At 40.3% G+C, this 15,739-nt stretch overlaps 1 protein-coding gene across 1 annotated transcript in view; it reads left to right on the top strand.

The window, feature by feature from the left end:
• LOC127640120 (A disintegrin and metalloproteinase with thrombospondin motifs 20-like) overlaps positions 1-15,739 on the top strand; it is a 97,984-nt gene that overhangs the window by 24,429 nt on the left and 57,816 nt on the right. Inside the window, exons 9-11 of the mRNA XM_052122523.1 lie at positions 3,705-3,851; positions 9,846-9,987; positions 10,371-10,475. Of these exons, the coding sequence (XP_051978483.1) occupies positions 3,705-3,851; positions 9,846-9,987; positions 10,371-10,475 (394 nt within the window). The remainder of the gene's footprint in view (positions 1-3,704; positions 3,852-9,845; positions 9,988-10,370; positions 10,476-15,739) is intronic.

The following is a 15,739-nucleotide window of genomic DNA, read 5'->3' as shown; positions in this document are numbered from 1 at the left end:
TCTACACACTAACAACCCCTCAGAACACCCTAGCAACCATATGGCAACACTCAAACAACCACTCAGAAAAGCCTAGCAACCACATATCTACACACTAACAACCCCTCAGAATACCCTAGCAACCATATGGCAACACTCAAACAACCACTCAGAAAAGCCTAGCAACCACATATCTACACACTAAAAACCCCTCAGAACACCCTAGCAACCATATGGCAACACTCAAACAACCACTCAGAAAAGCCTAGCAACCACAAATCTACACACTAACAACCCCTCAGAATACCCTAGCAACCATATGGCAACACTCAAACAACCACTCAGAAAAGCCTAGTAACCACAAATCTACACACTAACAACCCCTCAGAACATCCTAGCAACCATATAGCAACACTCAAACAACCACTCAGAACACCCTAACAACCATATAGCAACACTCAAACAACCACTCAGAAAAGCCTAGTAACCACAATTCTACACACTAACAACCCCTCAGAACACCCTAGCAACCATATAGCAACACTCAAACAACCACTCAGAAAAGCCTAGCAACCATATAGCAAAACTCAAACAACCACTCAGAAAAGCCTAGCAACCACAAATCTACACACTAACAACCCCTCAGAACACCCTAGCAACCATATAGTTACATTCAAACAACCACTCAGAACACCCTAACAACCATATTGTAACACTCAAACAACCACTCAGAAAAGCCTAGCAACCACATATCTACACACTAACAACCCCTCAGAACACCCTAGCATCCATATAGCAACACTCAAACAACCACTCAGAACACCCTAACAACCATATAGCAACACTCAAACAACCACTCAGAAAAGCCTAGTAACCACAAATCTACACACTAACAACCCCTCAGAACACCCTAGCAACCATATAGCAACACTCAAACAACCACTCAGAAAAGCCTAGCACCCATATAGCAAAACTCAAACAACCACTCAGAACACCCTAACAACCATATAGCAACACACTAACAACCCCTCAGAACACCCTAACAACCATATAGCAACACTCAAACAACCACTCAGAAAAGCCTAGTAACCACAAATCTACACACTAACAACATCTTAGAACACCCTAGCAACCATATAGCAACATTCAAACAACCACTCAGAACACCCTAACAACCATATTGTAACACTCAAACAACCACTCAGAAAAGCCTAGCAATCACATATCTACACACTAACAACCCCTCAGAACACCCTAGCAACCATATGGGAACACTCAAACAACCACTCAGAAAAGCCTAGCAACCACAAATCTACACACTAACAACCTCTCAGAACACCCTAGCAACCATATAGCAACATTCAAACAACCACTCAAAACACCTTAACAACCATATAGTAACACTCAAACAACCACTCAGAAAAGCCTAGCAACCACATATCTACACACTAACAACCCCTCAGAACACCCTAGCAACCATATGGCAACACTCAAACAACCACTCAGAAAAGCCAAGCAACCACATAGCTACACACTAACAACCCCTCAGAACACCCTAGCAACCATATAGCAACACTCAAACAACCACTCAGAAAAGACTAATAACCACAAATCTACACACTAACAACCCCTCAGAACACCCTAGCAACCATATAGCAACACTCAAACAACCACTCAGAAAAGCCTAGCAACCACATATCTACACACTAACAACCCCTCAGAACACCCTAGCAACCATATAGCAACACTCAAACAACCACTCAGAAAAGCCTAGCAACCACAAATCTACACACTAACAACCCCTCAGAACACCCCAACAACCATATAGCAACACTCAAACAACCACTCAGAAAAGCCTAGCAATCACATATCTACACACTAACAACCCCTCAGAATACCCTAGCAACAATATAGCAACACTCAAACAACCACTCAGAACACCCTAACAACCATAAAGCAACACTCAAACATTCAGAAAAGCCTAGCAACCACATATCTACACACTAGCAACCATATAGCAACACTCAAACAACCACTCAGAAAAGCCTAGCAACCACATATCTACACACTAACATCCCCTCAGAACATCCTAGCAACCATATAGCAACACTCAAACAACCACTCAGAACACCCTAGCAACCAAATAGCAATGCATAACCAACCACTAAAAACATCCTAGAAATCGCAGAAAACACTGCTGCTGCTCAACAATGCATGCATTAGCAACCATTTAGCAACAGTCATGCAACTGCCCATAACATGTATCATGGCGACGAGTATTGGAAAAAAGTGTAAAAAATCAAATGAAACTGTTTTTGTCTGTTGTGGTCTTGTAATACAGTGTTTGTTTGTTTTTTTATACAAAAGAAGATTCATTTAAGAATCTCTCACATTAAATTCAGTTTCTTACCCATCTGTCTCTCTCTTCTCCTGTCTGTCTCTCTTTGTCTTTGTGTTAATAAATGAGTCCAGTGTGAATCTGTGTGTGTGTGTAAGAATGACAGATTATCCACCTGCTCTAAACTGAATGTCAGAGGGAATTCTGTCTGCCGGAGTGAGCCGAAGTTTGTTGTGTCCAACTCACAATCAATGAAACAGCTTTTCAAATCTATCAACAGTTTTCCAAAACCAAAGTCGACTTTACAGTACAATACAGGGAAGGTCACATTTACAATCCGTCAACCACACGTATGTCATCGGCCAGAGGTCTATTAAGAGCGATTCATTGTGTCCTTAAAGCTGATAAATATCTTGTGTTTGGCCTCAGCCTGAAGTTTAAAGTGTTTGGCTCTTGAGATGTTTGTCATCTTTGATTCCATCTTTCAACAGTGTGTTTCATAGCTGAAAATCCTTTCATTCCGACATCTTTCAGGACATCGTCTGCTACAATTATTTCCTGATGCATTAAAGGAATATTCCAGGCTCAATACAAGTCCAACTCTATCAACAGTGTGCGGGTCAGCTGTGAGCTTTCTAGTTTTATTACAAACACTGCCAACGGTGGAGACCAAAAGCTATGGTTTTGAGAAACTGGGAGCTGAATTCTGAAAACTGATGGCTTTAAAGTCTTAATGTTGGTGTCTGTGATCTCTGTTGGTGTTCTGGACATCATAAAAGGGATTAACACGCGATTATCTGGATGCTTTCCCAAGTGACAGTGACATGCCAAACACAACAGTGTCATCTTTGCGGAAGATGTTTTAAGGACACCATCAGAGTTTTGCGTGTTAGTTACTTATGTGAGCGAGGAGTCGAGATAAACAACACCGATGTTTCTGAAGTTGTGCAGTTGTTGTGAGTGTGTTTGTGTGATTTCACAGCTGTGTTTATTTACCGTCTCTGGATTGTTTCTATTTTGGACATCAGAAAGATTCATTTCAGTACAACTCTTCCTCTCCAAATGATTTAACTTTTCTGGATTCTTCCTGTCTATCATAGTAAAGATGTTTTTTGTTTCCTGTTGATGACATCCTGAATGTGTATGTGTATATTGAGCAAAACCATTGAGGACACAAAAACTGCATGGAATAGTAAAGATTTCTTAAATGTAAAGAGTTAGTTTACCCCAAAATGAAAATCAGATCTATGGAGCTTCATAAAATCGACTGCTGTTCCCAGACACTCTACACAAGGTTTACGGTGACCTCTGGACATGACTAAACACAATCAATCTAATGTTTTGCATCTATAAGATCTGATCAGTCTGTGGTTTATGTGTGTTGAAGGTTCAACATGCCCCATGATGACAGTCCAAAGTGCCGCGAGGCCGGAATCAAGCATCAGTATCATGTGATGGCCCCAACGCTGAACTACGACACAAGCCCCTGGTCCTGGTCCAAATGCAGCCGCAAATACATCACAGAGTTCCTCGAGTGGGTGACCATCTCCTTGTCTTACACTTTTACACATCTGTGGATTGGTTTAGTTCCCATTTCACACTTTATTTGTTTCAGTGCACAAAGTTCTTTGCTGTAAAATCATGACAAAATCAGTTAAAGGTTTTATCTGGTTTTAAATGTTTTCTAGCTGGTCCAAACTGGTCATTAGCTAGGCCAAGCTGGTTTTGGTGGGTAATCACCAGTTGGCTGGGCTGAGGTCAACCCGGTAGAATCACCAGTTGGCTGGGCCGAGGTCGACCCGGTAGAATCACCAGTTGGCTGGGCCGAGGTCAACCCGGTAGAATCACCAGTTGGCTGGGCCGAGGTCGACCCGGTAGAATCACCAGTTGGCTGGGCCGAGGTCAACCCGGTAGAATCACCAGTTGGCTGGGCCGAGGTCAACCCGGTAGAATCACCAGTTGGCTGGGCCGAGGTCAACCCGGTAGAATCCCCAGTTGGCTGGGCCGAGGTCAACCCAGTAGAATCACCAGTCGGCTGGGCCGAGGTCAACCCAGTAGAATCCCCAGTTGGCTGGGCCGAGGTCAACCCGGTAGAATCCCCAGTTGGCTGGGCCGAGGTCAACCCGGTAGAATCCCCAGTCGGCTGGGCCGAGGTCAACCCAGTAGGATCCCAAGTTGGCTGGGCCGAGGTCGACCCAGTAGAATCACCAGTTGGCTAGGCGGAGATCAACCCGGTAGAATAACTAGTTGGCTGGGCCGAGGTCGACCCAGTAGAATATCTTATTTAAGCTGACAGACCACTTTAGCTAAGCTGGTGAGGAACTGATTCTTCTGAGTAACCCTGCTTCAAAACACAGCTTGAAATGGCTTACAGATTTGAACCACCTTAAACTAGCATGAACTTAATTTTTTCATTAGGTTGTTGTTTTTAAAACTAGATTCTTTAAAAAGTATATATTTTTTGTATTATTTCCCCATTCCCAATGTACTTTTAAATCCTTGTGGTCACGTAGTGATTCGCCACAATCCGGGTGGCAGAGGATGAATCTCAGTTGCCTCCCCGTCTGTGACCGTCAATCGCGCAACTTATCATGTGGCTTGTTGCCACGGAGACATAGCTCGTGTGGAGGCTTCATGCCATCCACCACATGCCCCACCAAGAACGAACCACATTGTAGTGACCACGAGGAGGTTGCCCCATGTGACTCTACCCTCCCTAGCAACCGGGCCAATTTGGTTGCTTAGGAGACTTGGCTGGAGACACTTAGCACACCCTGGGATCCGAACTAGCGAATTCCAGGGGTGGTAGCCAGCGTCTTTACCACTGAACTACCCAGGTTTTTTTACTTGAACTGGTTGAACTGGTTAACCGTGTTCCAAAAACAAAACACTTGAAACGGTTGACCAGTTCAATCACTTCATGCTAGCATGACCTTGTTTTCCGGCAAGTTGTATGTCAAATGTTTTGTCTTTAAAAATATATTATTTTTATAGTCTTTAGTTCTGTCTTGGAAAATCCAGATAAAGCTAGCTTAAGTTGGCATTACATGGTTTCTAACTGGTTTGACTATTAGCTAATGTGGTTGAAGTTGACCTGGTAGAGTATCTGGTTGGTAAATTCCTGTTTAGGGCTTGTAGACCACCTTGTTCAAGCTGTTGGGGAACTAATTTATGTGGTCAACCATGTCTCAAAACACAGCTTGAACTGATTGACCTGCTTGACCAAATACAGCTGGTATGACATGGTTTTTCCAGTGAAGTAGGTTGTTAGTCATTTGTGTTGTCTTTAAAAATATGTTCTTTTTAAAGTCTTTCAACAAATTTGTAATTTGTGTTGCATGCTTTTAGGGCTGATAGACCACCTTGCTTATCCTGACGAGGAAACTAGTTTATCTGATTCACCATGTCCCAAAACACAGCTTGAACTGACCAAGCAGCTTGATTAACTTGAGCTAGTATGACCTAGTTTTTCCAGCTGGGTGTTGTTTGTTGTGGTTTTGAAGTTAAAATGACCTTTGAGCAAGTCTACAACTGGTCATGCTCTCCAGAGTTCAAAATTGCACTTTCCACTTCACAAGGACTTGTCCTGTCTTCATCCGTCTGCTTTCTCTGGGGGTGCCGGACAAACAGTCATTTAGTCGCTGGCGTGCTTGGCACCTTAGCAAGCGTAACTCAGGGCAATGGCTCATTGAGGGCTTGCAAAGCGAAGGGAAAGCAGCAGTCCAGCTGAAGGGCTTCCCTTTAAGACAGGAAATGTCAGTTATAATTAGATTTTCTCTGGACGTGACCCTTTGATCTTCTCTCTGCTCCAATGGTTTCGGGAGCTCCACTGAAGAAAGCCCTGTTGATAAGTGTTTGGTAGCGCACAGCATGCTGAATGACCAGGTTATGTGGACTAGACCGGGACCTTTTGTCAAAGAATTTAAACAAGGTGTTTAGTAAAGTACAAAGCAAAAGCTAATGATACAAGATAGTGTCTTTGAGTTCAGAAATTAGAGCACCTGTCCGATTGCATGATCACTATGCATTGGTGAGAATATAGTTTGAAACTGTTTGAAGGCATCCAGAGCTTCAAACCCCCTTCACTGATGTCTGCAGCTCTTCACATGCAGAGACTCAGTCAAGTGCATGTGTGTTTAGTGTGTCCATTGACACTCAAGAGCTCTACAACATGCAACATATCAAAAAAGTAATATTCAACCCTGTTCCAAAAGTTAATGTAAGAAAATAAAAATGTTGTACCCTATTCATGGAAAGTGCCAAATACTCTATTGTTTTGACAGATGTGAGTAAACACAGATCGTTGATTAAATCCCACAAACCCACTTAACCAGACTAATTAATGTGTCAGTATCTCAGAGGCTTCTGTAACATGAAAGCTATTTTCACAGTCCACTCAATAAGTTCAGTCTTTAGGCATTCTTTGAGCCTTCATTTAGAAAAAACATTGCTTTTACTTGCTCTGTTAATGACAGAAACAGAGACAAAAACAGCTTTTAGTGGCTTGATTATAATGCAGAAACTCTTAATATATCAAGATCCACTGGAACGGCACTAAAACTACCTTAATTAATTAAATTGAGGTCAGTACTTTAATGGGTGTTCACACAGGCAGCTGTTTGTAACAACATAGTGACAGGAAGTCATTTATGTTCAGTAAGAGTTGGTAATTTAATACTGTCAGTGTGTGAACACACTTTTATTCCATCGCAATGGAGAATTCTGTATGTGTAAAGTAGCATAGTAAATTAGAAAAATGAGGAACACACTTTGTCTGCTGTATAATTGAGATGCTTTTGTTCCCACACTTACAAAAATGTACCACAAAGTAACATAGTACTTCCATGTTTTTGGACTTGAAAAAGTACCCTCACATTACCAAAAATACCTTGGTTCTTCTACATGAAATACCATGGTACATATCAAAATTAACATGGTATTACAATCACTGTACCATTGTGCTACCACAGTTCTTTGTTTTTGGGGTTGATAAGCCATGTGTTGGCTGTTTCCAAAAAAGTACTGTGGTTGGACCATGGTACAGTGATGGTATCAAATAGTAATATCATGGTGCTAAATAGTATTTACATGCTACTCCAAGGTTCTCCAAAGTATACCATGGTTTTACAATGACATGATGGTGAGAGGCACGTGACCTGTTACTTAGTTCATTCATCCAGCGCCTGCTGAATACAGCATAATAATAATAATATATTACCCATGAGTCATTTTCCTTGATAAACTCACTTTTCAAAACCCACCCAAATGATTCCCAGGTGTGGACTTTGTGTCTTTGCCAAAAGGGTGCAGCCTAACATCAACTGAGGTTTCTCTTACAAAGCATACCCATTACAAGAAGACCATGATAGGACCAGGGTTTCTTGGAAATATACCATGGTATTACTGTGAGGGTAGTGTAAGTTTTAACATACTGGTCTTTCACTTACAAAAATGTGCTATGGTATTACCATGTTTTTTGAACATGGTACCATGGTCATACCAGGGTTTTTGTACACATGCCACATTAATGCCATGGTATTCTCTGAAGTACATTGGAGTACCATGTAAAAAAACTTGGAAAATTAAGATGGGTACCATTAAGCACCATAGAATAATCTTCTGATACCTTTAGTTTTCCATGGTATCGGTAATTTTTTGGAAGGTTGATTGCCGGAAAATTGACGACTCTTGATCATTCGGTCTCCATCTTGTTTTCACTTTAGCTCCCGCATCGGCAAATGTTAAGTCGTGCAAATTGTCTGATTTTCATTGGTTGCGATGTGAAAGGTCGGTGGCTTCAGGGGTACAATTTTAGCTTGACGTGCCGCTCCGAATTGATCGTATTGGAGAACGTTGATTAGAGTAATGTGAAAGGGCTTATCTTCAAACCTGAGATATTTGTAAATAAATAAATGGTTTCAGCTTATCAAGTTCTGTAATTGTATCACTCTTTAAGAGCTCTACAGTAAATTACTCCAGTGAGGGTTTTCAAGAGTGGCTTTTGTCAGCAACAGTTTTGCTGTTTTTTAATAACAATCTCATAACTCAAACTCTTACATACTGATGACAAGGTGTGGAGAGACGAGAGTGTGTAGCACTTCTGAAACAGACAGGAGAGTTGAGACTCTCTCTCAACACTGCCATCATAACTTACCTCCTTTCTCACTGTTTGAGAAAAATGAAACCCTGAGAATGACACTTGCTGCTGAAGTTGTCTTGCAGGGTGTCTTAAGGTAATGAGAGGCCGAATCAGTTGTGGTCTTCTGAAACAGGTGTTTATGTCACCTACAAGGACAAATTGCAACAACGTCAACAAGTCACATAATTACACATCATACGGCTCCTCAAGCCCTCAATTTCCTTTCTTCAACTTGCCAAAAGGTGAGCCCACAGCAGCGCAACTGAGCACAGGCTTTGGCGAGTGAAGTTTATTTTGTTGAATAGTTCTCTGGTACTGTTAGTTCAAAGAGCTATTTAAAGCCCCCTGAAAAATCCATCTTAAACCAATCTAAGTTGGTTTTCAGGTCTTAAAAATGTCTTTATGCTCTTCCAACAAGGCCAAGCTGGACTTCAGCTAGTGTATCTGGTCTCCAAGCCTGGATAAGCTGGTCTAACTGGTCTTCATGTCTGGTCAAGATGGTCTTCAGTTGGTCTATCTGGTCTCCAAGCCTGGCCAAGCTGTTCTATCTAGTCTTCAAGCCTGCCCAAGCTGGTCATCAGCTGGTCAATCTGGCCTCCAAGCCTGGCTAAGTTGGTCTATCTGGTCTCCAATCCTGGCCAATCTGGTCTCCAAGCCTAAACAGGCTGGTCTATCTGGTCCCCAAGCTGGTCTTTAGCTATTCAGTCTGGTCTCCAAGCCTAGCTAAGCTGGTCTCCTTGTCTCCCAGCCTGACCAGCTGACAAGTTTCCAAAAATATCTCTAACACCAGCAAATGAGACCAGCCAAGTCAGGCTGGGAGACCCACTAAGACCAGCTTGATGATGAAGCCCTCAAAACTGTGTTCTTATATTGCTCCTTTATTTGTTTCAAAGGGAAGGGTGTGGAAGGACAAGATATTTCATTACATATTGGGAAAGTGTGTGAGCTGGAGGCGTGTTGGGCTGATGTTCTGGCACAGTTGTGTTGATGTTTGGAAACCCATAATTTTCACTTGGGAAAGCTGTTTTCTATCGCACATTGAAATACTGCTTTTGTGTTGTCTGGTGCAATGGAGGTCTAACTAAGTCCAGTCAATCAGTTACCAGCAGGTAACAAAGCCGACCGCCCACTGTTACCTCAATGAGCTTACACTTGGCCTTCAGACACTGGGTGAAATTGGAAATTGTACTTGCATTGATTTTATCCATTGCCAAATGAAAGAACATAACAAATGCTATACAATAAGTTTCAATAAGAATTGAACACTTGTCTTAAGGACAGACAGATCACTTGTCTCGATAGAAACTGGTTTAAAAAACGAATTTGAAGCGGTCACATTTATTTGGAAGAGATTTCCAGTGCGTTGATATCTATTGTCTATCGCATTAGCACTGGCTATGGTGAATGTCTACTGGACGAGCCCTCAGGCAGAGCATATAACCTTCCTAACCAGCTTCCAGGTCAACTCTACAATGCCAACCGACAGTGTGAACTCATGTTTGGTCTCGGCTCTCAAGTCTGTCCGTTTATGGTAAGATGCCTGTTAACTTCACCTAATTACCGTTTAATATGATAAAGCTAAAGTAAGTCAAAGTACAGATTCAGAAAACAGTGACATTAGTCAGCACAGACAAATCTCGATTAGAAACAAAATTTAATTAAATAGCATAAAAAAAGCTTATTTAAATGCCTGATAAGCTCATTTTGACCTTACAAACATGTTAAGAATTCCTCACAGTCCCAATTTTGTACTCGATCTTTTGAGTTTCATGTAATGTTTAATGAAGGTAACTTGATTGTTTAAGTAATGACTACTTTAGGCTTTACAGTTCAGAACCGTTCAGGGTTATATTTATCAAATGTTCATGTTTTCATGTCTCCACTTTTGACCAAAGCAATTCTTCTCAAATACAGAAACAGTGCAAGCGTCTTTGGTGCACCAGTGCCGAGGGCGACCATAAAGGATGTCGTACACAACATATGCCCCTCGCTGATGGAACCGAATGTGGGTATGGCATGGTAAGACATTTTCCCTAAACTTTCGTTCTTCTATTTTTGTTAGACTGACAGTCCTGCCTTAAACTGACATGTCAAAGCTAATGAGAAGGGTAATTTGAGCTTGTGAAGGTGGTTCCATTTTAAAACTCATTCTTGTCTGTGAAATTAAACCTTGACAGAAACCATAACACTGAGTCAAATTAATTTAGTGTTGTTTAACACAACTCCATTGGATTTAGACCAGCGCTTACACAAAAGACACATCACTGATTCAGACTCGAAGAAGAGTGCCACAAAAGGAGGGGGCTGGATTTCCCTTCTTAACCCTTTAACCTCAAGGAAAACATCAAACGCTGTGTGTGAAAGGGTTTGAACAGTATTAGGTCACCTCACACCAACATGGAGGGGCTGGAGTAATGGGCTACTCGAGCCTTTCTGAGTGAACAAAATGTTAACAGAGGTGAGCAGTATCTTAATCCAACCAAAACAACTGCAATCAGTGGCTGGGAAAGCGAAAACCTTTCTCAGTCTCATTAACCGTGTGTCTGCCAGGTGCTACATGAAGTTCTGCAGTGAAGGGAGAGAGAGAAGCATTTGTTGGTTGTTCCTAGTTTGTTGGCATAAGGACCCACTGCTTTCTGATTAAAGCCACAAAGGCATGAAAGAGTTCATGTCGGTGTTAAACTTATAATCATTATTTAAGAGAGAAATGGGCCTCCAGTTCTGAATATTGCTGTAATTGTGTCTATTAATGCTTTAAAGAAATAGTTTGCTCATAAATGTAAATTCTGTCAATATTTAGTCACCATCACATAAATACCTGATGAAATATTGTATTAGCTAAATTGTTTATTCGTAAGCAGCAGTGTGCTGGATAAGAAAGAAAGTCATACATGTTTGGAGCAATATTAAGCGAAGAAATGTTTTTATTTTTTGTGTGAAATTTTCCTTTAGCATTCTGGCAAAATACCAGACTGTAATGACTTATTAAAGCCACAGCCGATCAGCCAACAACATGAAATTATGATAATTTATATGAAAACACTCTTCAGTCATACTACGGCAAGCGGAATAGTCGCTGCATAGACCTCTGTGACTCTTCAGCAAAAACAGGTACACAGAGGGTTTTTTTTCTTGTGATTGGCCCCTGCACCTTTGTTTGTGGTGCTGAGGGCCCTGTGTCAGCTCCTCATGGGGCTGTTTGTAGTGGTAGGAGTTGAAAGGATAGAGGTTCTCAATGTCTGCTCACCTGCTCGTCTAGAGCTCTTTAATGTGGGAAGGTACTCACGAATGCTTTTTTAAGACCTCTCTGTCTCTCTCTTTTTGCCTCTGTCTTGTCTCCCATGTATCTCCAAAACATCAGCTGTTTGATCCTGCAAACCATGTTAAATGGACTACTAGGTATGTAAATGTCAGCCGCTGATACTAGTCAGCATGTGCTTTTAAGTCATTAGCTCAGCAGGAAGAGCATTGTACGCACACACACACACACACACACACACACACACACACACACACACATACTGTATATATACTGTATATTATTTACAGTTCATGGACCTATGAATGGCTACTCTATATACAATAGATAGACAGACAGACAGATAGATAGATAGATAGATAGATAGATAGATAGATAGATAGACAGACAGACAGACAGACAGACAGACAGACAGATAGATAGATAGATAGATAGATAGATAGATAGATAGATAGATAGATAGCTAGCTAGCTAGCTAGCTCTCTTCCCCCGGAGCTCTGTCACACACTCTCTCTCTCACACACACACACAGTCACACACTTGTTCAGATGGGCAGAGGGGAGACATTGCGGCTCATTCTCTACACTTCACTGGCACGTGGAGATCGGCAAAATAACAACAGGAGTACCGCGTGAACATAAACAATCATAACAGACTGAAAAAGGATGCAATTCATAACGTAACTTTATAAGCATCTACAATTCCCTTAATATCCCTTAAAATTCCATAAGAAAACACATAATAATGAAATGTATACCTTGAAAACACTGTAAGTGTCTTTGGAAAAAACTGTCTACCAAGTGAAGGAATAAATTAAATCTCTAGTGGAAATGCGAAATAGCAACGTGACAAATGCAGCGTAAGGATCCGGCCCATAATTGCTTTGATTCTTTGTACTCCGCTAAACGTTCCCCTTTTTTTGCTTGGCCTCTCTCTTTCCTCCTGTTTCCCTACTGCTCATCCTCTCGCTGGAGTGAGTAATGTGGTCACATGACCCCAGCGGCCCATCTGTCATCTGGCTCAGTGAGCCCTGTACTAACGAGGGCATCACATCACTTGCTGTCTATAAATACCAACAGCTCCTCCCGTCACAGAAAGAGAGCGGACGCACCGGCTCACGTCAGCTCCTGGTCTGCCATCCAGAGGCTCCTGTGAAGAGCCCAGTGGCATGAGTATTTTGCGTGCTCGCAGGAGGGTTGAAATGGCACAGAAAAGAGAAAGAACCCGCTTCATAGATTGGAATTTAAGAATGAAGACCCTTTTTGAAAAGACCATCATTGTTGGTGACCAGCATGTTTTATGTGCTGTTTCCTGTTTGGGATGCTGGCTTCCCTTACAGGCCTCTGAACTGGTTTAACAAGCAAAACCACGCTGTTAACCAGGTGAATAAAATGCCTATGCTGGTCACCAGCTAGATCAGCAGTAACTAGTCTTGATTTACTGCTGTATAAAACAGCAATAAAGTCAATCAGGGATGCAGATTTTAGCCAACAAAAAATACAGCATCTAGTTACATTTACATGGATGCATTTATGCATTTGGCAGATGCTTTTATCCAAAGTGACTTACAGAGCACTTATTACAGGGACAATCCCCCCGGAACAACCTGGAGTTAAGTGCCTTACTCAAGGACACAATGGTGGTGACTGTGGGGATCGAACCAGCGACCTTCTGATTACCAGTTTACCAGTTATGTGCTTTAGCCCACTACACCACAACCACTCTGTTGCTTTTGTTTCTGTACAGTTGCTAGGGTGTTCCATCTGGTTGCTGGTAGTTGCCAAGGTGATAATAAAAAGGTAAAATTAGGATATTCTACAGTGCAGCTGGGCGTTAGTAGTTAGTCACTACTGTGTGTTTATTAGCATTACAATGTCAAGTAACTGCTTAATATAGTCATTTTATTTGGACACAATAGTAACATTCCAATAAAATTGGTTGTGAATTAAAGAACAATCAATAAACATCATGTTTCTTCACATTTGTGCTTGTATTTGTTAACTCTTCCAATAAATCGCTTGATGTTTTACCTTAGATGTTGTAAAGAATACAAAAGAGGCCTTTGTGTATCAAGCTAGCCTCAGTTCAGCAGAACTCTCAAACGCCATCAACCTGCTCTCGTCTCAGTCAGATAGAGAAAGAAAGTGAAGTCTTGTAAACATCTGGCAGAGGGGAAATTGTTGGCCGCGGCTCTTGGAGTTTGGCTGGTGTTTCTGGCAGCTTAATCCTGGAACTCTCTGGACCTCTGGTTATTTCTGCTAATCTGCACACGTTTCCGAGAGTTGCCAATAACAGACACAAAATCTTATTTGACTAGTTTTTGAATTGTTGTTCTTTTGCCAAGTAGTCAGGTTAAGCACTCTATATTATGAATGTTGCGCAGTGGCTCTACTATAGGTCCCTGGCAGGCCTATATGGAATCTGCATACTATTTTTTGGTATTTTCTGTGTTGATGTTATTTTTTTATTTTTAAGAATGTGTGAAGTGTGAAGGAAAAATTGTGAAGCAAAGGTTTTCCAATTTTGCGGAAATCTGTATAGTTTTCTGCTGAATTCTGCATGGGACTGGTCACAAGTAGGCGCTTCTGTATCAGGATGCTGGCCACATGAGCTTCACTATCTGCATCGCATTTTCGTAGTTTTTATAGCTTGCAGTGGCAAAATGTGTCAACACAGTGTCCCATTAAAAGCCTCACTACACTTCCATGAGTCAAAAGAGCCCACCCCCATGTTGCTACGATGTTCTGGGGCAGAGATATGACTGTCATATTGCTGGAGCCTGATTTTGAAGGATTCTTTTGGGAAACCAAGCAGACTCTTTTTGGACTTGTGTTTTGTCGAGTGAAGTGCATTGTGTAAATGTGTGTTTTTGGCCAAGTTCAATCAGTGAGTTTGCATGTGTGTACTGTAAGTCTGTCATTAACACCTAAAGGGATTATTGGAGCAGCATCAGCTGTTCATTTCATATACTGTCACATGTCATGTGCTGTCTTGTCCATTTACTACAGGTTTCTGGACCCTGTTTGTGCTCGAATGCCATTAAATCATCTTAACCTGTTTTTAGCTGTAGAAGCAAACTTAAAGGAATAGTTCACTCAGAGTCTGTCATCATGTACTCATGTCGTTTCAAACATGTATGACTAACTTTCCGTGGAACATTAAAGAACGTTACTGTAGGCCGAATGTTATTCTCTGTCACCGTTCACTTTCATTGCGTGATCAGTAACAATAAACATAAAAAAATTTGCTTTATAAACACTGGCTAGTTCTGGTCCTGGATGCTGATTGGTCAATGAGTAATATAATACACAATATAGTAACAATTATAATATAATACTCTTCTGTTATATGTATCACTTAGCAATATAAACGAACTGGCTTTATAAAATTAAGGTTTTTAATAGTTTTTAGATTAATTTTCATTTAAAATGTAAAATAATTTACTTAAAATTGTATTCAAAATTTAATTAAAATTCAATACGTTTTAAAATAAATTGTATATAAAATATAAAGTAATGTTTTAATGAAAGTTCTATATTTTTAAATACAGTTTATTTAAAATGTGGTGAAGTTTATATTAATTGTAGTATAATAACGATTTAATTATAATTAATTTGTTTTACATTTGTTTTAAAAAAATTATATAAAATCTAGTTTTAATTCAAATTCAATACTTTTAAAATAAATGTAGTATATTATATAAAATGTCATTTAAATTACATTTTAATTAAAAGTAATGTTTTAAATACTTTTTATAACAAATGTTGTATATCAACGTTTTAATTAAAGTTAAAAAAATGTTAATAAAGTTTATATAAAATGGCGTAAATAATGGTTAAAATTCAATATGTTTCAAATGAAGTTTATGTTAACTGTAGTAAAATAACCTTTTAATTAAAATACTGTAAGTTTAAAAAAATGTATGTACATTTTTGTATTTTTTAAATAATTTTACTGAAATTACTTTTGAAATGAAATGTAACTTATTAAAATTAATTTTACACCAAATGTAGTATAACAAAAA

The sequence above is a fragment of the Xyrauchen texanus genome, chromosome 49 (assembly GCF_025860055.1).
Source record: "Xyrauchen texanus isolate HMW12.3.18 chromosome 49, RBS_HiC_50CHRs, whole genome shotgun sequence".
NCBI lineage: Eukaryota > Metazoa > Chordata > Actinopteri > Cypriniformes > Catostomidae > Xyrauchen > Xyrauchen texanus.
This window is presented reverse-complemented; position numbering and strand designations above follow the sequence as displayed.